Source organism: Phyllostomus hastatus, unplaced genomic scaffold, assembly GCF_019186645.2.
Source record: "Phyllostomus hastatus isolate PE091 unplaced genomic scaffold, TTU_PhHast_1.1 phas_contig_432, whole genome shotgun sequence".
In the NCBI taxonomy this organism is placed as follows: domain Eukaryota; kingdom Metazoa; phylum Chordata; class Mammalia; order Chiroptera; family Phyllostomidae; genus Phyllostomus; species Phyllostomus hastatus.
In genome coordinates this window covers 3,173,765-3,197,805 of record NW_025333880.1, presented here as the reverse complement: position 1 = coordinate 3,197,805, position 24,041 = coordinate 3,173,765, and the positions used below count along the sequence as shown (strand labels likewise).

At 36.1% G+C, this 24,041-nt stretch overlaps 1 protein-coding gene across 2 annotated transcripts in view; it reads right to left on the bottom strand.

The window, feature by feature from the left end:
• Window positions 1–24,041, bottom strand: part of OTOGL (otogelin like) — a 127,119-nt gene that overhangs the window by 99,771 nt on the left and 3,307 nt on the right. For both annotated transcript variants that reach the window (XM_045845005.1, XM_045845006.1), the window contains exons 4-10: window positions 19,928–19,994; window positions 18,193–18,291; window positions 16,499–16,653; window positions 12,647–12,768; window positions 9,457–9,662; window positions 3,903–4,030; window positions 3,431–3,537 (exon numbers count right to left, since the gene is read on the bottom strand). In XM_045845005.1, the coding sequence (XP_045700961.1) occupies window positions 3,431–3,537; window positions 3,903–4,030; window positions 9,457–9,662; window positions 12,647–12,768; window positions 16,499–16,653; window positions 18,193–18,291; window positions 19,928–19,994 (884 nt within the window). The remainder of the gene's footprint in view (window positions 1–3,430; window positions 3,538–3,902; window positions 4,031–9,456; window positions 9,663–12,646; window positions 12,769–16,498; window positions 16,654–18,192; window positions 18,292–19,927; window positions 19,995–24,041) is intronic.

Below are 24,041 nucleotides of genomic sequence, written 5' to 3'. Positions count from 1 at the left end.
GCTTGTATCATTCTTTAAATTTCAACTGAGGCATCTTCTCTGTGGAGCCTTCACAGGGGCTCCCTGATAAAGTCAGCAGTCCTCCCCACATTCACAGCACATTGCATTTAGAGCATTTGTCATTTCTGGACATCTGTTCCTCAGCCCTACTAGAATCTGAGTGCCCAGGACAAGATCCCTTTTTAAACTGTTCGTTTCTCTTGCCCTGGCCAGGTGGCTCAGGCAGTTAAAGCATCACCAGTACACCAAACAAGGTTGCAGTTTCCATTCCAGCACAGGGCACATACCTAGGTTGTGGCTCCATTCTCTGTCAGGGCATGTGAAGAAGACAGCCGATGATGTTTCTCTCTCACATCAATGTTTCTTTCTCTCTCCCCTCCCACACCACAATCAATGAACAGATCCTTAGGTACAGATCCTCAGGTGAGCATTAGAAAAGTAAAATAACACTGGCTAATGTAGTTCAATGGATTGAGCACTGGCCTATAAACCAAAGAGTTGCTGGTTCGATTCCCAGTCAGGGAACATGCCTGGGTTGCAGGCCAGGTCCCTAATGGGGGGTGTGGGAGACACAACCACACATTGATGTTTCTCTCCCTCTCTTTCTCCCTCCCTTTCCCTGTCTAAAGGAATAAATAAATTAAATATTTTAAAAATTAAAAACAGAAAAGTAAAATAAAATAAATTGTTTTTGTTTCTCCAGGGTGTGGCACAATGCTCAGTTCAGAATAGATGCTCAGAACATATGTATTGGATCAAATTCAATATACTATCTTAATTCAAGCAGGAAATCAATTTGAATTCAGCAAATTCACAATGCTATTCTCATGATATAGGGGCCCCTGTGATACAGGAGGGATACATTTCTAATGTATAAGAAATGAAGGGAATCTGCTTTAGGGGAGAAAGAATGTAAGCAGGTCTAGTCCTGGGGGACACACTGAGAGGAGTGAAAGGCTCACTGTAGAAGATTCTCACACCATTCTGTCAATGACCACTTACTCAATTTATAATACCCTTCTTTTGGTATTATATGTCTGCTCCGCCTGCAAACCTGGTCTCTCCACCTCAAACATATCTCTTAAAGTATTAGATGACTTCAACCAGTAGAAGGTATGTCTCTATCCTTAAATTTTTATTTGCCTTTGGAGAAAGCCACTCAGTTTCAAAATCCAAAGCCTAAAAGACAGTAAATTTCCCATGTTAACTTTCTCAGTGATGAAATTCCAAAGTGAGTGTGGCAGAGACTCTTTTTTGTCCCCAGTTCCCTCTTCTTCTCCTCAGTATGAGAACCTCCAAGATTTTTCTTGGCATGTAGTTGCTGAGCCAGGGAGAGCATTGCCCAGCAGTCCCAGCATCGAGGTGTGGCATGCTTCCAAGTTCCAGCGGGAAGACTGAAAGTTGGAGTGTGCATAAGACTACAGGTCACGTCCTGCAAAAAGCTGTCAGCCCTCTACGTCCTTTTCTCCCTCCCCAAGGGCTAAAATATGAATGTGGTTGTGAAAAGCCAGTTTTGACCATGAAATTGAGAATCAATACCCCTGGCCCTTGGGGATGACATAGGAATGGTATCACTGAGTCTCTGGGAAACCCGGGGGCAGACACATAGTACAGAGGAACCCAGGATCACTTCCCACCTTGGACTTTATGTGACAGAAAATTTAATTTTTGTCACTGATACTTCAGCAATTACAGCAGCCAAGCAATATCCTAACTGATAAACAGAGAATGACTTTCCCAGGTCTGCCAAATGGTGCTTCGTCTTAGTCTATCAGAAAACCGGGTGCTGAAGATGATGACGATAACAGCAAATGAAAAGACTGCTAGAGAATGGTCCAAGAATGAGACCCGTGGAATGGGAAAAAATTTAAATTCCATACATATGGCTAAAATAGGGCCAGAGACTGCCCACAGGGATCCTCAAAACAAGAGACTGAATGATAGAATAGAGCTATAATAACATCATTCTTAAAAAATAAAACCAAATAAGGAACAGAATGTTGTAAAATGTAGAGGCCGGTACCTGATATTTTAGGTAGAAAGGTAATTCTCTCAAAGCTCCTGTGTTTGTAATCCCTAACACTTAGAGACTGTACATATAAATAAAGATACAACTGCATTCTACTAAAAATTAGCAAGTATTACAAATAAGCTTATGTTAATATCTGAAAAATATCATTATATTCATTATTTTTGTAATAATCACCATTTAAGTAAAGCAGAGCAGTTATAAATAGGATAGTTTTGTATCACCTCACCTTCCCTCTTTGCTCTTACCTCTGATAAACTTGAACCTCTTAACAAGCTACCTAAGATGACTTTAAGTAGTTTTACTCATCCAAAAATTAGTCCAGTTTTTTACAAAGTTCCCATATATTATCTACACTACTTAAAATTCTCTTTAAAAATCAGATTTACTAATAATTTTTGAGATATTCTTGAACATTCATGAGAGCTAAATCATATATATGGTAACTTTTAAAAAATAGAAAGAACTTCAATAATAGGCAATTTATGATAGTAGGTTCTATGTTAACAACCATGTTATGAAGAGTCTCACTGAGCTGGCTTCCTAGAAACCACCTAGTCAAGTGTTCTTCACCTAGAAGAGAATGCAGGAGTCTGTGACCCTGGATGGAAATGATATTACATTTCTTTTCACTAATGTCCAAATGAAATTAAGCATTTCCTTCCATTAAACACTTAAGTAACACATCACAATGTTCTTAGTAGTATCTCTGACTTTGTCACCAATATATCTCATATGTCATTCTTTCATGTTTTCATTTTCAGGGGAAGGGTCATCAAGGAACATGTATAAAGGATACATGGACAAAGTGGGAGAGGGGTAAGATCAAGGGTGGGAGCCAAGGATGGATGGGGTCGGGGGAGCGGTGGGGTGAAAATGGAGACAACTGTAGTTGAACAACAATAAAAAAAATTGGAACACAAAAAGTAAATAAATAAATAAAGCCATTGCAGCTATCTCAAAATATGTACACTCATTACTATGTCAAATGACAGTAGTTATTAGAACTAAAATGCAAATAAAGAAGTGCATATATCAAAAACTCACTTCATTTACTATATTAATAACTCTATTTCAGTATAGTTCCCTTTGTAAACTTCTGTTTTATTTTGTGCATTCAAACATTTTTTTGAAAAAGAGTCTGCAGACATCTCTAGATTCCCAAAAGGGATCAGTGGCATGAAAAATACTTAAGAATCACTATATTCTGTTCATGCTACTTATATAAAATAGACTTTACATGTTTATCTGGTAATCAATCTTTCAATAGATTTTAGTAAAGTTTTTGTTTTACATTTCCCATTATGTGATGTGAGCTGATGAGATGGCTAAGTTACAGAAGTAATTTTTTGCTTTTTATATATAAAAAAATATTACTGCAGATACTATCATTTCACTTACTTGCAAAGATCATTAACACAGCTGGCAATATATAAATATGGGTCAATGTATTCATGGCAGCTCAAAAAAGGAAACTGCAGCAGAATCTGACACTTGAAGAAGATGGCCTGTGCAGAAGAAGATGGCAGTCACCAGGATGTATTCAATCATATACTTGTACTCTCATTTTTTCTACTGATCTAATTGTAAGGCTCTCTGATCTTACTAAGAGGCAGAAGGTAATTTCTTCTTATAAATATTAATTGACATTTTTATAACTACCTATTTTTGTAATGAGTACTGCTTTTATGAAACTCATTTCATTCACTATTTCTGAAATAAGTTTAAAGTTATTCCCATTGTAGTTACATTTCCTAAATTTGATAGTGTTTGATTATGTAGTATTTGCACTTTAAATGTTTAATGTTAAATATACAAACAGAATACATGTGTACTATATCCAACATGACCAGATTTTTTACAACAAATTTACCTCAAATGCTGGCATTCCACTGGAGCATGGATTTGGAAAATCTGAAGGTGTGGGTACACATTTGGTATCATCTGGAGTCTGCACCAACCAACTATTTGCAAACATAGCAATGTCTTCTGTGTAGTCATCTGTTTCACACAAACACACACAGAAATGTGTGGGATTATATCACTTTCCATGAATACTCAGTTCATCAACATAAACTCCCAGGTAAAAAAGTTACTCAATAACTTTATAATTATCAATGATATTAGACAATTCACGGGTAGGCAATGCAGTTGTACAGTTGTTCATATAGAAAATAATATAATTATTAATAAATAATAATACAAGAATAAACTCCATTTCACATACTCACAACTGTAAACCTATTTTTGCCCATTCCTGTAATATTACCTTAGCATAATAAAAATAAATTGACTGAATGTTAGGACCAAATAAGTGTTAATATCATTAAAGAGGAAAAATTTATTGAAGCAACATGAGGAAAGGTTGAAAGCGAGTGGTACAATATGCACTTCAGTAAACCACCAACAGGACTACAGCTTGTGCTGCAGAGAAAAGAAAAATATATATAAAACAGAAGCATAAGTAAAAGTTTGGTATAAAAATCTTCAGAAAGCCCTCTCACTATATTTGACATTAGTCAGAAGCTTATTAAAATTGTAGTTCCACATCAGAGGCAAATAACAATAAAAAAAACTCTTCATGGACCCTTCAGATTCAGAGGACACACCCACACTGAAAGACTGAAAAAGACACCTGGCAAACAAAAGACTAAGAAATGAATCAATTTCATCTAAATATGATAAAAGTGTTTCTAAAGATGTTCAGGACAGATTGTTAGGAATCCTGACACCACCTCAGCATTATTCAGAGGCAAGATTCAGGAGCTTATATACACTAATGAAAACTGATGAACAAAAAAAAAGGTTTTAAGTAAATTTGCGATTTTGTGTTGAGCCACATTCATAGCCATTCTGGGCTGTGGGTTGGACACTGCACTGTCCCAGCACCTGGCTTAAGAACAAGTTTTGTAAATTTTTAAAGGTTTTATTTATTTATTTTTAGGGAGAGGGGAGGGGTGGGGAGAAAGAGAGGGAGAGAAACAACAATGTGTGGTTGCCTCTCACATGGCCCCCACTGTGGACCTGGCCCACAACCCAGGCATGTGCCCTGACTGGGAATTGAACCTGTGACACTTTAATTTGCAGCCTGTGCTCAATCCACTGAGCTATACCAACCAGCCTGGGCAATTTTCGCAATTAATGAAAATCAGCTGTCCCACTTTCAGACACTCTGGATCTCAAATCTCAAGGACTTAGCAGAACTCAACAAGGTGACATCTTGAGCCCTGACCAATGTTGGCTCACTTGGTTGAGTGTCGCCCCACAGAACAAAAAGTCACAGGTTTGAGTCCCTGTCAGGGTACATACCTGGGTTGCACTATGGTACCAGTCAGAGTGTGTGTAGGAGGCAACCGATCAAAATTTCTCTCTCATGTCATGTTTCTCTCCCTCTATTTCTCCCTCCCTTGTCCTCTCTCTACAGATAAATAAATAAAATCTATACAAAGAAAAAAGAAGATGACATCTCAAAGTTCCATCTAAAACAGCCTCATATTTGAGCTTTAGGTTCTCTACCATGTAGATTTACGTGGCCACAGGCCTACCTTTGAAGACAAGTTATATCACATCACTAAAATAAAAAATCTCAAACCAAATATTGAATTCTCTCTCCCTATCTTCAAGATAAGAAGATAATGTCCATGTGCTAGTTGTTTGGAAGATTATGGGAGTGCATCTATAAAAATGCTTTCTTAGTGTAAAATCCCAGACTTTGTTGTGGCTTTGAAGAGGTTTTTTGATCTGGCCTCTGCACTCCCAACCTCCTCCACCTACCTCACTCCACCTCGACCCCTCCTATATCTTCTCCTATTCTTGCTCAACCTACTCCAGTCTGCTGGCAATACACTGTTCTTCACTCAGACTCATTACCACCTTTCTTTTGTACTTGCCTTGCTCTTGCTCCTCCCCCTTCAGAATCACTCTCCCCTCCAATCTTCCCTCTACTCTCTACCTTATTTCATGTAAGCGTCTCTTTAATATGATCTTGTCAGACAACATTCTCTGTCACATGATCTGGACTACCACCAAACACTGTTTTATCACTCTTAACCCCCTAACCCCCTTCTCCCTCTCTCTCTCCCTCTCTCTCTCTCTCTCTCTCTTTCTTGGCTATTTTTCGCAATAATACCTACTGATGGAAGGAGGAGAGCTTGCCTGAGCTGTCCTATGCTGTATCTCTAGGTTAGTATCAGGTATATAATAGGTGCTCAAAATACATTTGCTAAATAAGTGAATAAATAAATATGAGAGTTTGTAATATTTATTAAAAACATTATTTATAATCCTAGAGTTTTCAAATTTGACCCACCTCATTATTTCTAGTATGTTGGAAATGTTACACACTGAACTAATCATGGGTCTAGTCCAATATACTTATTTTAAAAAGGAAAAATGGATATTCCCTTAAAAAATTTATAGTCATACTTGAACAGTGATTAAAATAAAATTTAAAAAAATTTATAGCCATATGTCATTTTAAAACATCATCATTTTCAAATGTCTAAAGAAACAAAAACATTTCCTAAAGGCCTAGTTATTTTAATATTTATGTGCAAATTTTAATGTTACTAAACAACCTGGGCAATCTTTTAGAGTTCACTTTAATTCTAGTTTATCAATCATATATTTAGCTATTTTTACTACATTGCATTAATAAAGGTCACAAAATTGGCTATTCTGAGACAATGTGTGGTCTTAGAGCCTGCAAACTAAGATTTAAATGTTTTATATAAAAGGTTCTACAAATAAGCAATTATTGTTCACATTGGGCCATTTCTGAGAATGAAAGTGAGGCAATATTAATAATGTTAGGAAAATGAAGCATGAACCAGGTTTCTATGTTTAATGTGTCACTAGCAACAGACATGAATTATGGAAGCAGAATCTCAACTAGACAACCAACTAAAATCTATATCCACAGAAATTCCGAAAAGCCTCATTTCTTTGTGAAGTCATCTCTGAAGAATGAGTAGGAATGCAGAGAGAAATACAACCTTAATCACTTTTAAGAAATTATGCATTCAATGGCATTCAGTTAAACTCACTGCTTCTCAAGATTTATCTAATCACCAATGTAAAGGTGGAGTTTCAATAAAATGCTAAGATCTTAAAGCTGAAGTTAATACAGCTCATCTGTAGAAATTTCTTGCATTACTAGAGCATGAAGAAAATTAAAGGGCAGGTTCTTTTCATATCCTCATAAATTTTTGTAAGTTAGTTTTTTTTTAAATTACTCTGCTTTAGATTGCGCAACAAATAAAATTGTGAAAAAGCTGAAATCTCTCTTTAGGTGCTTCCCATAGATTCTCCAGTGTCCTTCTTGTCTTCTGCCAGTTCAGCCATAACTCAGTCCAGGAGCCTCCTGCTGGTCTTCTGCCACTTGTAATCTGCTATCGGCACTTTGCTGCCCCAATTATCTCACCGTGAGCAACCCTTTTATGGGCCAAGTTATCGAAGTCTGTCTGACTCTTAAATCCAACCCAAGTCTCTCTGCCTCTCACAGAGCAGATGCTGTTTTCTGTCCAGACCTCTGTACCACGCTCCCCAGGTGTCCTGGGAGAATCGCCCACATCAGTCTTTTCTAACTCTAACATTGAGAATTGAACTGAGTATTATGTTTCTCGTGAAGTTTTCATAAAGAAGAAAAAGAAGTCAATAATTACCATTAGATTGGTTCTGGTTGAGTCTTCATCCCTACTCTCAAAATTTCAACTCTATAAGTCCTCTCCTTCTAAACCCTGACTGGACACAAAACACCATTTCATGATGATCTCAATACTGTATATTTATCTGTATGGTACTCACAGACTTTTGAACAGTTTCAGTTGTATTTTCTCATTTGATCTTCACAGGCTGGGAATTCTCACAGTCATTATTCTTACCTCCATTTTACATATAAGGAAATTGACTTTTTGGAGCCCAGCTCTTTACACTAGCCACTTGGGATCTAATCCTGATGATGCATGATGCCTTGTGGATAAAATGTTTGCATTTTAACAAGGGCCTCTTAAAGCCCTGTCTTTAAACAAACATTTTTATTTCAGCTCCATTAGAGGCTTATTGAGACCACGTGGAGATGATTATAAATTAGCTAAAATGTATGGAGCATTAATGATGTGCCACGTGCAGTACCAAATGTCTTGCATGGGTAGTCTCTTTTAATCTTTGCAACTCTACGCAGTATATATTATTATTATATCATTAAAATTAGAAACCTTAATAATGGGCAAAGCAGAATTCAAATCCCACAGGGATTCCAGAACCCACTCTCTATGTAAGATTTTCACTGTGCCTTAAAACACAATATATGGCCAACTCTCCTTTATTAATTTTATGATATTAAAAAAGGGTGATTTAGCACTTACAGATTTCAAGTGGATTTCTCACACATTTACCTAAGCACAGAGTTGGGAGACAGTCGGATCTGTAATGCAACCCTGGCAGCAGCATTTTCCAAGCTGTGCTGCACTGGACACATCATCTTGTATCATTAGAAAATTAAGAAAATACTACCCACCTTATAGAATGTTGCAAGGGTTGGGAATAATGTAGCTATGTGCTCATAATAACTACTGTTATAAAAAAATGTGTTCTCATTATTCCTGATAGCTCTTAAGGTTCAGAATTACTATATTCCTATTTTTCAGCTGAAGAAAGTGACCATCAGAGAGATTAAATGGGTTCCCTCAGACAACAAAACTTGTAAGACTGGGAACAAAGTTCACAGCCATGTCTGCTGGCACGAAGAACGGTGCTCTTTTTGACTGCACCCCTCCATGTGGACCTCAGTCCTGATGGTGTCCTGTGACTCTCATTCTGTTGCCAGCACACACTAGTAACCAAATTGAAAGAAAACACACTTTTAACAGTTTACAGAGATTAGTTTCATGACTTTGAATAAATAGATGGATAATGATAGATACAACATTATACATAAAGTACATAAAACATATTATACACAACACTGTTCATTTAATTAAATTTATAAAATTATTATGACAGTCATTTAATTTACTCCTATCAAGACAATTCAAAATAGCTCTTGTCCAAAAATGAACAATTTTGCCCTGAATGGGTCCAAATCACTGAAATGTAAACCCTGACAAGGGAGGAGTCTTTGTTTTGTTCACTGATGTATCCCAAGCTCCCATGGCAGTGCTTGACACAAAGTTCATGCCCAGTTAATGTTTGTTACTTGAGTAAGCCCTGTATCTTAATTTAGCAAATATAAACTAGCACATGGTTTCCAAGAGTGGCACAAAAATATTTTTCTATTTAAGCTTCACTTAAAATCACTACAACAGGTAAGTGATGCCTACCAATTTTACCCAGGCTAGGACAAGTTGTACCCTTTGTGGTACAAACAGTTGGATCGGTGAAGGAAGAAGACCCCAGGAGTATCCATGTATTTCTCCTGCTCCCCTTACCTTGATGAATGATGAAATCATCAGATTGAATGCTGTTGTAGTTTCCACAGAGGCCACAGGATTTCCCCTTGTGCTCCTCAGATATTTTGAGGTAAATTGCAGATATTCCATCCCAAGCCAATGAAAAACCAAAGGTTGTTTTCACCAGAATGTAGTCAGCTAGTTTCTCAACAGAAATCTGTCCAATTGTCTGAGGCAATGTTAAGCTTGAAAAATGGAACAAAAGCAATCTAAGAATTGTAATGAAGGATCAATTACAGGTGATTTATTTCTTTCTCATAGTAACTGAGACAATCAAATAAAAGATAGCTATTATTCAAAATTGTTGAATAAATTATAGTTAGATTTCCCAAGCAACCATCCTATAGAAAATCTTGATATTTTGAAAAATTTGATATTGAAATAAAAAGACAACAAAAATTATATGTTTCTCCAAACTGACTTAGATTTTATACTTATAATGGATGATTCAGCCAAACAAAAATACACTTCTGCTAAATATCAGTGATTTTTATAATCTGGAAAATAACCTTGTCTATTTTGAATAATGAGAGCTTACATGTATTTATTTTTATTGGAGAGTTCAAGATAATCAAAAATGCTGCTCAAAATTTTGTAGCACAAACATGGTCAAAATATGTAAACATACTGCACAAGTTCTGATTTTGTTTAATTTTTGTTTTAAACTTGGCTGCAGTGAAGTAGAAGCTTCTATCCCCAAAGTGTCACCTTGGTATAAGCCACTGTTTTCCAAAAGAAAAGTGTCAAGGCATGATTAATTATAACTTAAATTTTTAATGCTGCAAAGTTCATTATTAGGAGTATAGGATACTTAGTCATACAGTAGTGCATAGGGGTTAGAGTCATAATTTTTAAGTTGGATAAAATTTGTCCTATTTAAACAAAGGTCATGTTGAATATTTAAATTCCTGGTCTGGTGTCCAGTCTTTTCACTTTTCATGAGAATGTGCACATACAAAGGAAGCAGGAGACACAACCAGAACTAAAGAAAAGTACATCCTTGGATATTTTAAAAGTGCAGTAAATTGCCTGGAATACTTCTTAAAGAACACTCTTCTTCTATCCACAAATATTAGAGAAAATAGCAGGTGCTAATAATTTTTAAAAATGGAGGGAAAATATCATTTTTATTACTATAGACATAATAACTAAAAATTATAATCTACAATGTAAGGTAGGGGGTTAATAATTATATTCAAACATTTCTCTCAAAAACTTCAAATTATTGAGTTCCTTTTCAGGAGAAGAATGGCTACATGGCACAAAACTATAAAACTAAACCTACTTATTATCAAAAGGATAGCCTCCAAAGAAACAATTCAAAATATCTAACCATTTGCCCAAAGATGTTTGCAGGTAAATTTTTACAGAGAATTAGTCATAAGAATAGTAAAATAACTAAAAATTTACATTGGAGAATAAATAAAAATACTAGCTAATTGCTTTCATAATCTATATTAAAATTATAAACATTAGGAGTTCATAGTAAATGCATGGTGAAATTCAGTATGAATAATATACTGTTCAAGTTCACAAGTTTATAAAAACTATACATAAAAAGTGAATCATATTTTCTAAATATATTTTATAACAATGGAATGTTAATTATATGAAAGTATAGTTGTTTTATTGTGGGTAGTTTTTGGTTTGGTCATTTGTCATTTATCTGTTTCACATTAAATTAATTAAATACTTTTTTTTAAATAAAAGGTGCATCTGATCATTCTAATGTCTATAACACAAAAGGATGCTAGTAGAGATGGTCACAATAAGAAAAATTAGATAATATGCCATTAATCTAAGAAAAACTCCATTCAACCTAGGCAGGATACTATGATAATGCACACTAAAATGAATGCACTGATTAATGCTAAAAATCATTCACAGATTCATATGTTCAAAAAACCCTTCATTTCCCCGGTGAAAGAACAGAAGTCCAGAGAGGTAAGGCATGATGCACACAGCCTCAAATATTTGATTTCATTTTGGCAAACACTTCTCTAGCACCTACTATGAGCTAGACCCTCGGCTAGATACAGCATAGGTATAAGCAATTTAATTGGTTAATAAGAAAATCATCCTTTTTCTATCATACATGTCTGAGTTAAAATTTAAATATATCTTTGATGTAACAAAGGGCTAGTATTCTTGAGAATCTTCTTGAATGCCATTTCTGTTTCACAAAACATAATTTTTAATTTAATTTTTTATTGTTGTTCAATTATAGTTGTCCACATTTCCCCCCCCCCCATTACTTTGCCCCTGTCCTGCCCACTTCCCACCCCCCACACTTAACACTCCCCCTGCCCAGGTGGCTTTGCCCATTGGTCCTTTATACATGTTCCTTGACAACCCTTCCCCTTCCTTCCCCTCCCCCTCCCCTTAGTTTTTAAGTGCCCATTTTGTTACCTAAAATTCCATATAAGGAATTCACAATTACTATTGAAATTCTGTTCCAAGAAATGCATATGTAATGCATTATCTTCCCATTCAAACGACTAAGCTTTCTTTTATAAGAAAATTAGAAGTACAGAACCCACTTGATCAAGAAAATAAGCCCAGAGAGACAGAGAGGCTGACTAGGTCACTGCCTGGCTCCCCTGGTACTTCATCCAAATCCCTTTCTGCTACCATCTGTTGCATCTTAAGGAATCTAAACTGAGAAATAAAGCACATAGGTTGGTAAGACCACTGCACTGGAAAGAATCTTTTTGGTTCAAACACTTGCTGGTGAATTTTGAATGATAGATAGAATTTTTCCACCCCACAATTTACTTTACCTGCTGTAACTCAGCCTAGAAATATTTAAGACTGAAATTGCTATAATTATTAGGTTGGAAGGAAGATTATTCCACAATATTCTTAGTTTAAAATGTGTATAACCTTCCTCCAAATATACCCCTTCCTAAAACTCTCAGATCTAACTCTCGGCAAAGAGAAAACCAGAAGCAGCCCTGATCTATTCAGGAACACAGTTACACATTGTCCTGACCACATGGCTGGCCTTGGAGCCTACCAAAGTTTTGATACCTGTATGACATAACTTTAAGGTTTTTGTTGAAAAGAAATTCTCTCTTCCTACTCTGCACAGCTCACTTTTAGTGTGAGATGTTTGGAAATACTATTAATCCATGGTGTTATGTTCATTATACTTTTTATTGTATCTTACCTGATTCCATTTTTTTTTATCTCATGCCCATAAATTCGAATTTCCTGTTGGTCTGAAAAGAACAGGCTGATTGACCGATAACAGTAATACACTGAACCAAGGCACTTAGGGCTATTATGAACCTTAAAGAGAGAAAAACAAAAGAAAGGATATATATATATATGTACACACACATATATATACATATACATACATATATATGTATGTATATGTATCCTTGCATATATAAAAATCCTTGAAGTATTTTTCTTTGGAAAAACAAAATGGATAAAAGACATACAGATACTCATATCTGGGGCATATTTAATGAGACCAGAGGCTCCCTGCTTAATCTCCCACCAGGCATGCAAGCTCCCATCCATATATTCAGAGATTTCTGATCAGCTTTTAGAGCTAATCCTCAAATGTGGATAAATATTCATGGATTATGATAAAGACCTGCAACATGAAAGACAAATTAACAAAAGATCAAAGGCATGAAAAGCAATTCAGAGAAATAAACTTCCAAAAATCTATGATTAATATCTTCAAAGAAAAAAGTAAGTTTGCAAGTTATCTTACTCATGAAACAAGAATAAAATCCTGTTAACAATGAAATTCAAAAAATAAAAATTGTATATTGATATTATCATAGGAGAAACATATAACTGAAATACAATGGTTGGAAGATAAATATCTAAGAGTTGGAAACAAACCTCCCAAAACATAGACCAAAAAAGTAACAGGATGGAAAACAAGGAGGCATCAACAAGAAAATAGAGAATCAGTCACTCAGTTGAGGAGCTCTAATGCCTGAATCACAGAATTTCTGAAGAGAGAAAGAGAAGAAATTCTGAAAGAGAAGAAGAAAAAGAAATATTATTCCAAAATGGAGGATTTGTAAAGCTTGAAAAGGCTCATCAAGTCCCCAGCACAATATATATTTTTAAAAAAATATACACAATCCTGAAATCTTACAACCTTAGTGATAAAGAGAATATCTCAAAATTTGTAGAAGGAGTTGGGAGAGGTCACATGTAAAATGATCATAAATCAAAATGGACTGTATCTCAAAATTCTGAAAGTAATTTCAACTTATAATCAAGGTTTAAAGTGTTCACTTCCATACACACTTTCCAAGAAAGTATTTTCTCTTTCCAGAAAACAACTTGAAAATATAGTCAATTAAAACAAGTGGGCAAAACAAAGAAGGGGAAATGGGTTTCTGCTCTATCACTGCTACAAGTGAGCACTGTTCTCCTGCTTGGAGCATCCAATAAGCTTCTTAGAACCTGTCTCTCAAGTACGTACAAAGTTCCAGGATCACTAAATGTTTCATGGGACCCAAGAAACAAGGAGATCAATACAGGAGACACAGAATGAAATTCTCCAGGACAGAGAACAGAAATCCCAAGTGTTAGTTGTGTAAGAGGCTCAAAAACAACCAATCCCAACTGGAGCAGAGAACAATGGACACCCCTGCGGGAGCAGGGGGGCATGGGTGGCAGGGTGGAGAGACACTGAGTGACTGAGGGATTTCCTAAAGTATCTGACCATATTGAGAAGAGTTCTGTAGTAATGGAGAGTTTGGAGGGAAAAAAATTGTGACTGCACTATAAAACATTCAGCAAATCAAAACTGGGGTGAATGTTAACTCCATACAAATGTACAAAGAAGAGAAATAAATTCATAATAACCTATCAAATCAGCTCTCAACACTTACATAAATATTATTCATATATGTACAATATGTAAATGACAATAAATATAAAAACCACATATGGTTTAACTAAAAATGGTGTCTATTAGGAGGACAGAAGGAAAGTATGTGTGTGTGTGGGTGGGTGTGTGTGTTAGAGATAGGAAGGGTAATGTAACTGACATGATTTCTCATTTTCCATGGTAGGAAGTGAACAAATAAGGCCTAACTTAAAAAAAATTTTTAATTGCAGATTTTGTCATGTAAAATAAAAGCCAGAGGAAATAGCTAAAAAAAGTTGAAATAATTACCTTTAGAGAGCCAGACTGTGGCTGGGGATGGGGAATGAAGAAAGGCAGGGTTATTTTATTTTATTTTATTTTACTTTGTATGCCTAGATGAAATCTTTTAAACTATGTACATGTATGCTTTTCATAAAAAATTAAATTGAAATTAAAGGAAAAAAGAATCAGGATAATAAAACTGTGCATAAAGATGTTTATCAATAAATCTTTTAAAATACTGAAAATATTATTAACACCTAATTCCTAAAACAGGCATAGTTAAATAATTTGAGTATGCCATAAGTTGGAACAAATATAGCTAATAAAATTTGTGTTTGTCAGAGATGTTTGACATGTAAGAAATTTCTTGATATAATATTAGGTGAAAATACAGAACAAAATTATACATAGTATAATTTTAATATTATAAATACATATAAGACCCAAAGGAAAAATGTATAAAAAGCAATATATGAAACCATTAGCAAATGTAACTCTTGACTGATAGTTCTAGTATTGTATTTTAGAGTTTTCTGAATTTTTAAAATTTTCTACACATGAAGTCAACTACTTCTATAATCAGGGGAAAGATGATATTTAAAATAAATGGAGTTGCTGATTTGAAAGCAAATTCCACCAAGCAAAACAGGGCCATGTAGAAACACTATCTATTGGCTCCGGAAGCACAGTTCAGCAGCGTGTATTGTTATAAAAGGATAGATTACCTCATTGACACTTCAGTCCTCAAAAGGGTGAGACACTGGACAGGACCATTTCAATGAGGGAGTCAGAGGTGTTGGAGTGATAAACCCAGCAAAAGAGTGAAGGTGTCAAGGACAAAAGGGAACTGAGAACAAGAGCCCTGTGAGTGTTGAAGGTGAATTCCACTAACTTCTCTATCTAAAGAAACCGATTTTTTATCTTTATGCCCCACAAGTTAACTTTCAACAGACCTCATTTCCTTACTGGATCACTAGGACTTCTTGTTCTTAAAAAGCTTCAGGGCCTACTTTTTAAAATTTGCCTCACCTAAGTAACAAAAAGAATCTAGGCAATACCAATGTAAGTTGGAAACGAAAACATAAATAAATGAAGATTCAAACAAATGATACCTATGGAGAGTTTAGCTTTTGAATAGCATGCACAGCAGTTTCCTGGGTGTGCTTTTAGATACCTAGAAATTCAAGGGAAGATAGTGGGCAGGGACAGAGAGCCCTGGCTTCCTTCAGCTAGAACCACTCTGCAGCTTACATTTTAAGATGTCACCTCAGATTCTTTTGAAGCAAGAATTCTGAAATGAAGAATCCTCTGAGCTCCATCATATACTATCAATCTACCTAGCAATTAGCTGCCTGTTACCACATCCTCTAGTCTGTGCTTGGGCAAGGCATGTACTCCTAGCTTGGACAAGGTAAATGCTAGCTCCCCCCTCATGCCGAGGAGTGCCATTTTAAAAATTAATGCAGGTGCATTAATAACACTAGATGGGTGAAGAGTGAAACATACATGAGTAATGTGGTTTGAAGAACAGAGCGGGGGAGGTGACTGGACCCATCCCTCTCTTCAAAATGATCAAATAAAACCTGAAGAATGAGGACATCAGCTGGAGTTGATATTATGACATCCATGATATAGACATTTCTGCATTGCCTGAAAGTCTCTTCCATGTAAGTCCAAACTCTCTTTCTCCCAGTCCTAGGCCCCATCTTGATAGAACTACAGTAAATATAGCTGCAAATTTTATCCATCCTGTTAAGAACCAACACTTCTCTTTTCCCAGGCAGAGCCCTATGTATTATTCATTTTGCATAATTTGTCCAATACCTTAAAAATACAGTCTTCACCAGAAATAAGTTCTAAGTTAATTATACCCTAGGATCACTTACTTACCCATACAGTGTATCGAGGCTCCAAATTACCACAGTCTTTTGCAAAAATGTAAGAACAGTTTCCTGGGAAATAATAGTAGATACCATCAAAAGTTTCAAAGTGGTACTGTCCCCAGGTTTTGCAAATCCCATCTCTGCCATTGCCCATGTTCGGCACTAAAAAGAAAAAAATAGGGTAATACTTAATAGAATAAAATAAATTACACCAGTTTCTGGCAAGATTCAGTCATAGTAAGTAATACTATTTCATTAAAATATTTTCTTCTTTGGTGGTCACTATCATAGGAAGAAATAACTAATATAAAATTACTGGTTGCTCTCAAAAGCATTTAAATTCCCTGAAGGAAAACATTACCTTTAAGTTGTTTTGAAGAAAGAATTTATATTAGTAACTTCCTTACATTTGCTTCCAAAGGAAGATTCTGGAAGAAAGGAAGAGTAGGGAGAATGATACAGGAAAACAAAGTGAAAGTAATAAAGCAATATAGTGGCTCAGAAAAGAAAGAAATGTCACTATTGAGTGTCCTAAAAATTAGCATAGGCGGCATGAGAGCATTCCCATCTCCACAATTCTTCAAAAATATCTTAATAATATCCAGAGAAAAACCACTGACAAAAATATCATGTCTGTTTATATGTCTGGAGATGGGGAGCAGTAGTCATCCATAGTATGCTGGAATTTGAAAATTTATGACCTCAAACTGGCCAAATGTTAAGCAATGTTTGTCTCAAATTATATATTATCTCTTATCGTCTCCATGCCTGCCTTCTTACCCTTGTGGATACCCCTCTATTCTTTTTTTTGGATTTTCTAGACTATTCCCTTTAGAATAATATGAAAATCAGTGACATTTGCTGAGTAATCAATATGTGTAAAATATTCTAATACCCTACAAAAGGAGCATAAAGATGAAGCACAATTGTGTCTTTTCCTTTTGTAATTTTTACCTAAATTTATTAGCCTTGGCCAACTTTGGCCTTTTCAGGAAAAAAAGAGAGCAATTCATTATTCAGGCAGTCTTCTTTAACAGTATGCCTTACCTCTGCTGCAAATTTTCATAGAATCTTATGCTTTGTAGCACAAGTCACAAGTGTGATTAATGTGTATCTGTTATGTGTTAGCCCCTTTCTCTAGATTGTAACTTCAAGAGAGCAAGAACATGTCTATACTATTCACTATTGTATCCCCAGTGCCTAGCCTGTGATATAGTAGATGCTCAATAAATGCTCATTACACAGATAAATATTTGTTGATTATGACTGATGTAGGATCCTAACCTAGACGCCATGGAAAAAATATTTTTTAAGTATCCCCTGTTCTGAGGGGCTCTCAATATTATTTCTACTTTATGTACAGAATGTCCAATAACTCAAAGTCAAAAAGAATGTAAGATTCCAAATAAGAAATCTAATTTATGAAACAAAAAAGGAATGAATCAGAATCTGATTTTGATGGGCTAATACCATCTAGAGGAAAAAAAATGCTTCAGGAAATACTAGAGATAAGTGAGAGGAGAAAGTGGACATATCTAATTTCTTTTACATCATTTCTAAATTACTGTAAATCAATTGGGAGTATTCAATATATAATACGATTGTTCCAAATCCCAATGGATGAACCCTAATATAGCAAATTATGCCTGAATGTTTTCTCTAGCATCTCATAATTCTCACCTAAGTATCCCTGAAACTTACCAATCTGGCACCGTGTCCCCAGTGCCTGAAATATTTGGCAGTCACACGTACCAGCCGTAGAACAGAAAGCTCCGTTAAGGCATTCATGAGGACAAGAACCTGAGGGGCAACAAAGTAAGTTATCTCCTGGCATGCATCAGTTCTTATAAACATAGTATGTCAAGATTCCACTTGGACTAACTGCAACCACTATTAATGCAAACAGAGCCCTGGGCCTCTTGCCTTGATGAGCTAAAGAATTAAGCCCATTAAGTCTTTATCTAGTTCATTTCATTATGTGTGCTGTGAAACAAGAAAGACGGGCTTTCACATCTCAAACTATCCTGAGAGCAAAGGTTAGCTCCCTTCAAGCGATTGAAAGGTCAAGTTCCCATGTAAGGAATCCCTGTTCCAGATGATGAGAACCAGAAATAAACAAACTGCAGATGATTCCGCTGACGGTGTGGCCCTGGCTGCACGTCCAATGCGATCCTTCCCCAGGAGCAAGTGCTGTGTTAAAGAATAGCATCCCTCATTAGCCCAAAGGATCAGGCAAAGTATAAAACTCAAAAGGAAACTCCCGCTTCCTAAGAGAATGATTAAAAATTTCATTTGAGTTTTGTGTATTAATCCTCAGGCTTAATTACAAGTGATGCATTTTTTTCTGACCTAGATTTAATTTTAATGGGGCAGAAGCCAAAGTCACTGCTGGATGTCACCAAAAATATTCTCTTTCTTTCATGGAAAGAAAAATTGCCCCAAAGGATTATGTTGAAAAGAGGAAGCAAGAAACTATGAGCTCCTGAGCAAGTCTGAAAAATGCAAATGAATCAGAGTGAAAATTTTTCCTCTAAAAAGGAGAAGACAAGAGCAACTGGCAAAACTCAAGCAAGAAGGATTTAAGGAATGCATCAAGAGTCCTAGAAGACATCTTTGAGTCACTATACAGTATTACTAGAGATTGTGCCTTTCTGGAATAAGGTAAGGTCATGAAAGCACTGTCTAAATGGAGTAATTTAACCACAGTTCTGCCAAAGGCAAAAATTAGGAAAACTCATTATCCTTCCACCCTAAGATCAATGGACCTAAAGTTTCTCTTCACATGTAAACACAGACAACTCTCTAAATAATATCTTAACTGAAGAATAAATGACTGTTTCAATTTTGTTCATAAATATAAGTAAAAATAATATTTTTCATAAATTTAAATGTAGTTTTTTCCCAAGGGGCAAAACTATCCTTATAGTTTATTTTCTCACAGTCTTGCACTTTTACAATGAATAAATGTCTAAATACTTAGATTAACAAATGTATCTCCTTCAAAAAATACTGACAGCCCTATTTATTCCCTGAAAACATATATCAAGCCCAAAGCAGAAATCCTTGTTATTTTAAATGCAATGAAAAGCAAATTAAATTTCAAACCACCATCACCATTCTGCTTAATGGAAATGAGAAATTGGTAAGCAAAAATAGGATGTCAAGGAGAGATCAAAGAGCAAGTAATTGCTTTAGAAAATAGGTTTCTGATACCAGTGATATCTTTCTGGGTCCTGTAGTTATCAGCTTTGTCGGAGTGTTTAACCTTTCTTGTTTCTAAAAATGAAGTGAATCTGAACTACTATTAAGTATTATTTCCACCCTGGCTCCATGTCCTTCTTGCATTTTATGGAAATACTAAAGAGTTGATTCAATATATGCCCCAAAAGGGGTCTTTTGAGAAAGCAAATACAAAAGCATAAGATGTAGCACCAACCTTTTATTTTGCTCTCACCCCAATTAATAGCTTCATGGAAGAAGTATCTTGGAGATGTTGCTTCAGACTTTGAAAGAAAGAAGTAAAAATTCAAGACAATTAGATTATTTCATTCAAGCCCAATAGGCAAATTAGAAAACCTGTAGCTATTAGAAAAAGAGCTACAAATACAGATATGATGAGGCACTGACTTTCTATTTCCTTAGGTTACTGAGGCCATCTTGGTGAGGCAAAAAAGGCTCCTCTGGGGCTGTGGTTTTGCCTGGTACGTGACTCTGACAAGTTCTTTATCCTATTTGACTTCGATTCTTCTGCCTCCTTTCCCTCCTGGGAAAAGAGCCTAGTTAGAGTTAATTTTTGCCTTAATTGACTGCTCTGCCTACAGAAGTCACAATGTTCTGACACTCCCAAGTGCAGATGAGTGTAGAGAAAACACATGAGGCTGATGGAGGAACAGCGATGTTCCCACTGCCTGCAGACCCATCCTCCTGTTCTCAGGCCACCATCGTCACAAGTTTCCATTGCTGCGGTGTGAGAGTGTCACCCTCACTCTCCAAAGAGCTAACACGTTGAAGTTCATAGAGCACTTGTATTTGTTTTTATAGATCCCAAAGCACTTTAGGGTAGTGGTTAAGAGCAGGAATAAGTGAATCCAAGAGACCTGGATTAAAGTTCTGATTCTGTCACGACTTACTCTTAGGCAAGTTTCCTAACCTCTTAGTGCCTCCTTTTATTTTTCTGTAAAATAGGAACAATGGTGCCTACTTCATTGTGTTGTCATAACAAGAAGTAAAACAATGTATGTAAAGATTCGACCATAGTACTTCACACACAGAAAATTAGTGAGAGGTTTATAATAGTCTAAGCAACTCAAATAAAACCTTAAGACTTTTAGAGGTCAATATGGATTAGTAGCAAATAATTGTGGATTACTAAAACTAATCAATTATGATTTTTTTATTCCAACTCAAAACCAATTTAGTATATGGTCTGTGGCAATGTCCTCTACAACAGCAATTTTATGTTCACAGAGGAATACACACTCCCAAATTTGCTGCATAATTGTCAAATTGAGTACTAAAGGATGTTAGAAAATTTGGGAAGGGTGAAGGATAAGAAGAAAGAGGGATACAGAATGTGACTTCAGGTCCTAAGTCCTTTCTCAGCATCTTCTGGTCTCCTTTCTCCATGTAAAGTTTTATTTTGGCATTTCCCAACAAAGTATTTTTTTAACAGGCAAACCTGACCCATGCCTGCTAAAAGAACTCCCACACTCACCACTTTAAGAATCCTTTCTAAACTCTTTGACCCACACCACAGGTCCAAGTTCATTGCTTCCTGCTTTCATTCCTCCAGGGTTTTATCCTACTATTTAATCTCCCTTTTTTGCCCTTGACTCTCTCTTCAAACTAAGACTCACAATAGTCTGTGACCTTGATTACCCCCAAGACAGTAAATTTTATTCTCTCTTCAACATTATTTTTTTTCCAGCTGCCTAAACGTAACACAACCACCATTATTACTGGACACCAAAATCTTCTTTGGCTCCAATGAATCTTCTCTGATGCTCACCAACAGTGTCTATGACTTCAACTCTGACTTATATAGGCTTATAACCTTGAACAAATTATGTAACCCGCTCAGCCTCAATATCTCAGTCTATAAAATGGAATAACAGTAACCGCTTCACAGAACTATGAAGACTAAATGAGATGGAATAAGAAAAGCACCAAGAACAGTGTGATGCACATAAAAAGGGTTATAAACATGTTGCCTATTTTTGTGATTAGACAAAACCTGAATACACTAGACAACACTAGACTAAGGCAAGAACATACAACTCATTCTTGTTCCATATCCCATCACTGCTTAGCATGACCAGGTATGACAACCTAGAACACCATTGTCCTGGTTATCACAGCATCCTAATTACTGCTGAGTTCCATGCATCATACTGCAATATTCCAACAATGGTAGGACATGACACAGAGTTTTCATTTTTTTTAAACAGATCTGAACTCAGAATGGTATTCTATGTTTATAATTAGGAGCACTTTTATTTTTTATGTGATAAAAATAATGGCAAATAATTGATAGTATCTTAGATTCAATGAACATGTCACACAAAAATAACTTCCTTATTGGCCTCTGCTAGACAATGAGTTTCTACATAACAAGCACTGCTATTCATGGTCATATCTCTAGTGAGTTCTCCTGTATGTCATCAACAAACACTGACTAAACTGAAAATAGACATTATTCAAATGGGAATGATCTGCCTCCCAAGGCTACTAAGAACCATGACTATAAAAGAGTCTCTTGCCTTGGCCGGTGTGGCTCAGTTTGTTGGAATGTAGTCCTATAACCCAAAAGGCTTCGGGGTTAGCTCCCAGTCAGGGAACATGCCTGGGTTGTGGGTTCTACCCACAGTCTGGATGCACACAAGATGCAACAGATTGATGTTTCTCTCTCACATCAATGTTTCTCTCACTCTTTCTACCCAACCCCTTCTTTTCTCTCTCTAAAGCCAATTTTAAAAAATGTTCCCAGGTGAGGATAAAAAAAAAGTCTATTGATGCCCCTCCCCACATCCTCTCATCTGACTTCACTTGCATCTAGGTTTTGTGCACAGTCAGACCCTCCAGCTTCAAACCCTGGCTCCTTTCTATCTCTGAGGAAGGGCATTATCCCAGCAGGATAGACCACAGAAAGTGCCTTCCAGGGGAAGGTTTAAAGCCCTCCAGCACCCCGCCCCCTGAGGCTGCCATCAACCAAGGGGGAAAAGGAGTTGATAGATAAGTACCCCAGCTTTTCCCATTCACTGGAGAAACAATTCTCCAATGCAGTCTACACAGCTCCTCAGAAAACCCGTAGCAAGACTGAGCCCCAGATATCCAAAGCAGGAAGCCCCTCATCAGCATAGCTGTGTTGGATTTTCTCTCTTCCTAGTCTCACTTTTCTCTCTCCCTCACTGTGCACATCCTAAGTCAATTACCTGCACCTGAGTGTAGGTCTCAGCCCCTGATTTCAGGAGAAGAATTTTTAAAGGTAATGCAAATGAAAAAAAATTCAAGCAGTGGGTACATATAGTCACATGAGTGATAAAAAAAGAATAGCCCATTCTTCCTCCTTGCTGATTACATCTCCACAGGAGGCTGAGAAGCACAAAGAAATGCAGTCTTTTGATGACAAATGCAGTCTTTACATGAGAAATCACTGCAGCACACAAATATGCCATTGAGAGAAGTCTCTGTCTACCCTTTCTTTGCTCACTGTTCATCTCATTGCCAACCTATTTCTGAATCCTTACTTGTATGGGATATCTATCCATTAGTGTTCTGTCTTCCTAGAGCAGGGGAGTGAACCTGTGGACAAGAATGGCCTCAACAGATGAAATTTCAATCCTAAACAGCTCAATGTGTGATTATGACTTCATTTCCTTCTCTAACAGTTATTCTTTTAAAATTAGGTCAAATATTAAAGAATTCTGATGTATGTTCTTTAACTACAGGAAATAAAAAGGTGAGTGTCCTACTCTTTTCTCTCTCAAAAAGGAAAATCAAAACAAGGGAATTTCCTAACTTAGTAACAAAAAGGAGGTATTAACAAATCCTCTGGAGTAAGTTATACAAATTAAAAAGCATCTATCTTGAAAATAGCACAGGATGGGGCAAAAGTAAGTTTATATTTGTGAGTATGCAAAACAGTTTATTCTTGTTTTATTATTTATTAATCATTGTATTATTTTACATATGAACATCTATAAACCCTACTTTTGCCCAACCCTGTATAACCCCATCATTAGGTCACTTCATGTGACACCTACAGAGTATATCTCACAGATTTTTCAATGTAGTGGGTTCAACAGAATGCACTTTTTCTCAAAATCAGATTTCCTACTGAGTCAAGATGATGTCTTTTTGCAGTTAATATGGTCTACTGGCAAACACTTACTTAAAATTTCTCAGAGAAAAATCATCTTAACCACTTCACATGTTACATAAGTACTGAAGTACACAAAACACTCTAAGAAAAAAAAGGCAATATTTCCATTCCATAGACAATCCTTTGCCCATTTTAGTACAAAAATTATCACTCTTGATAAAAAAAATTA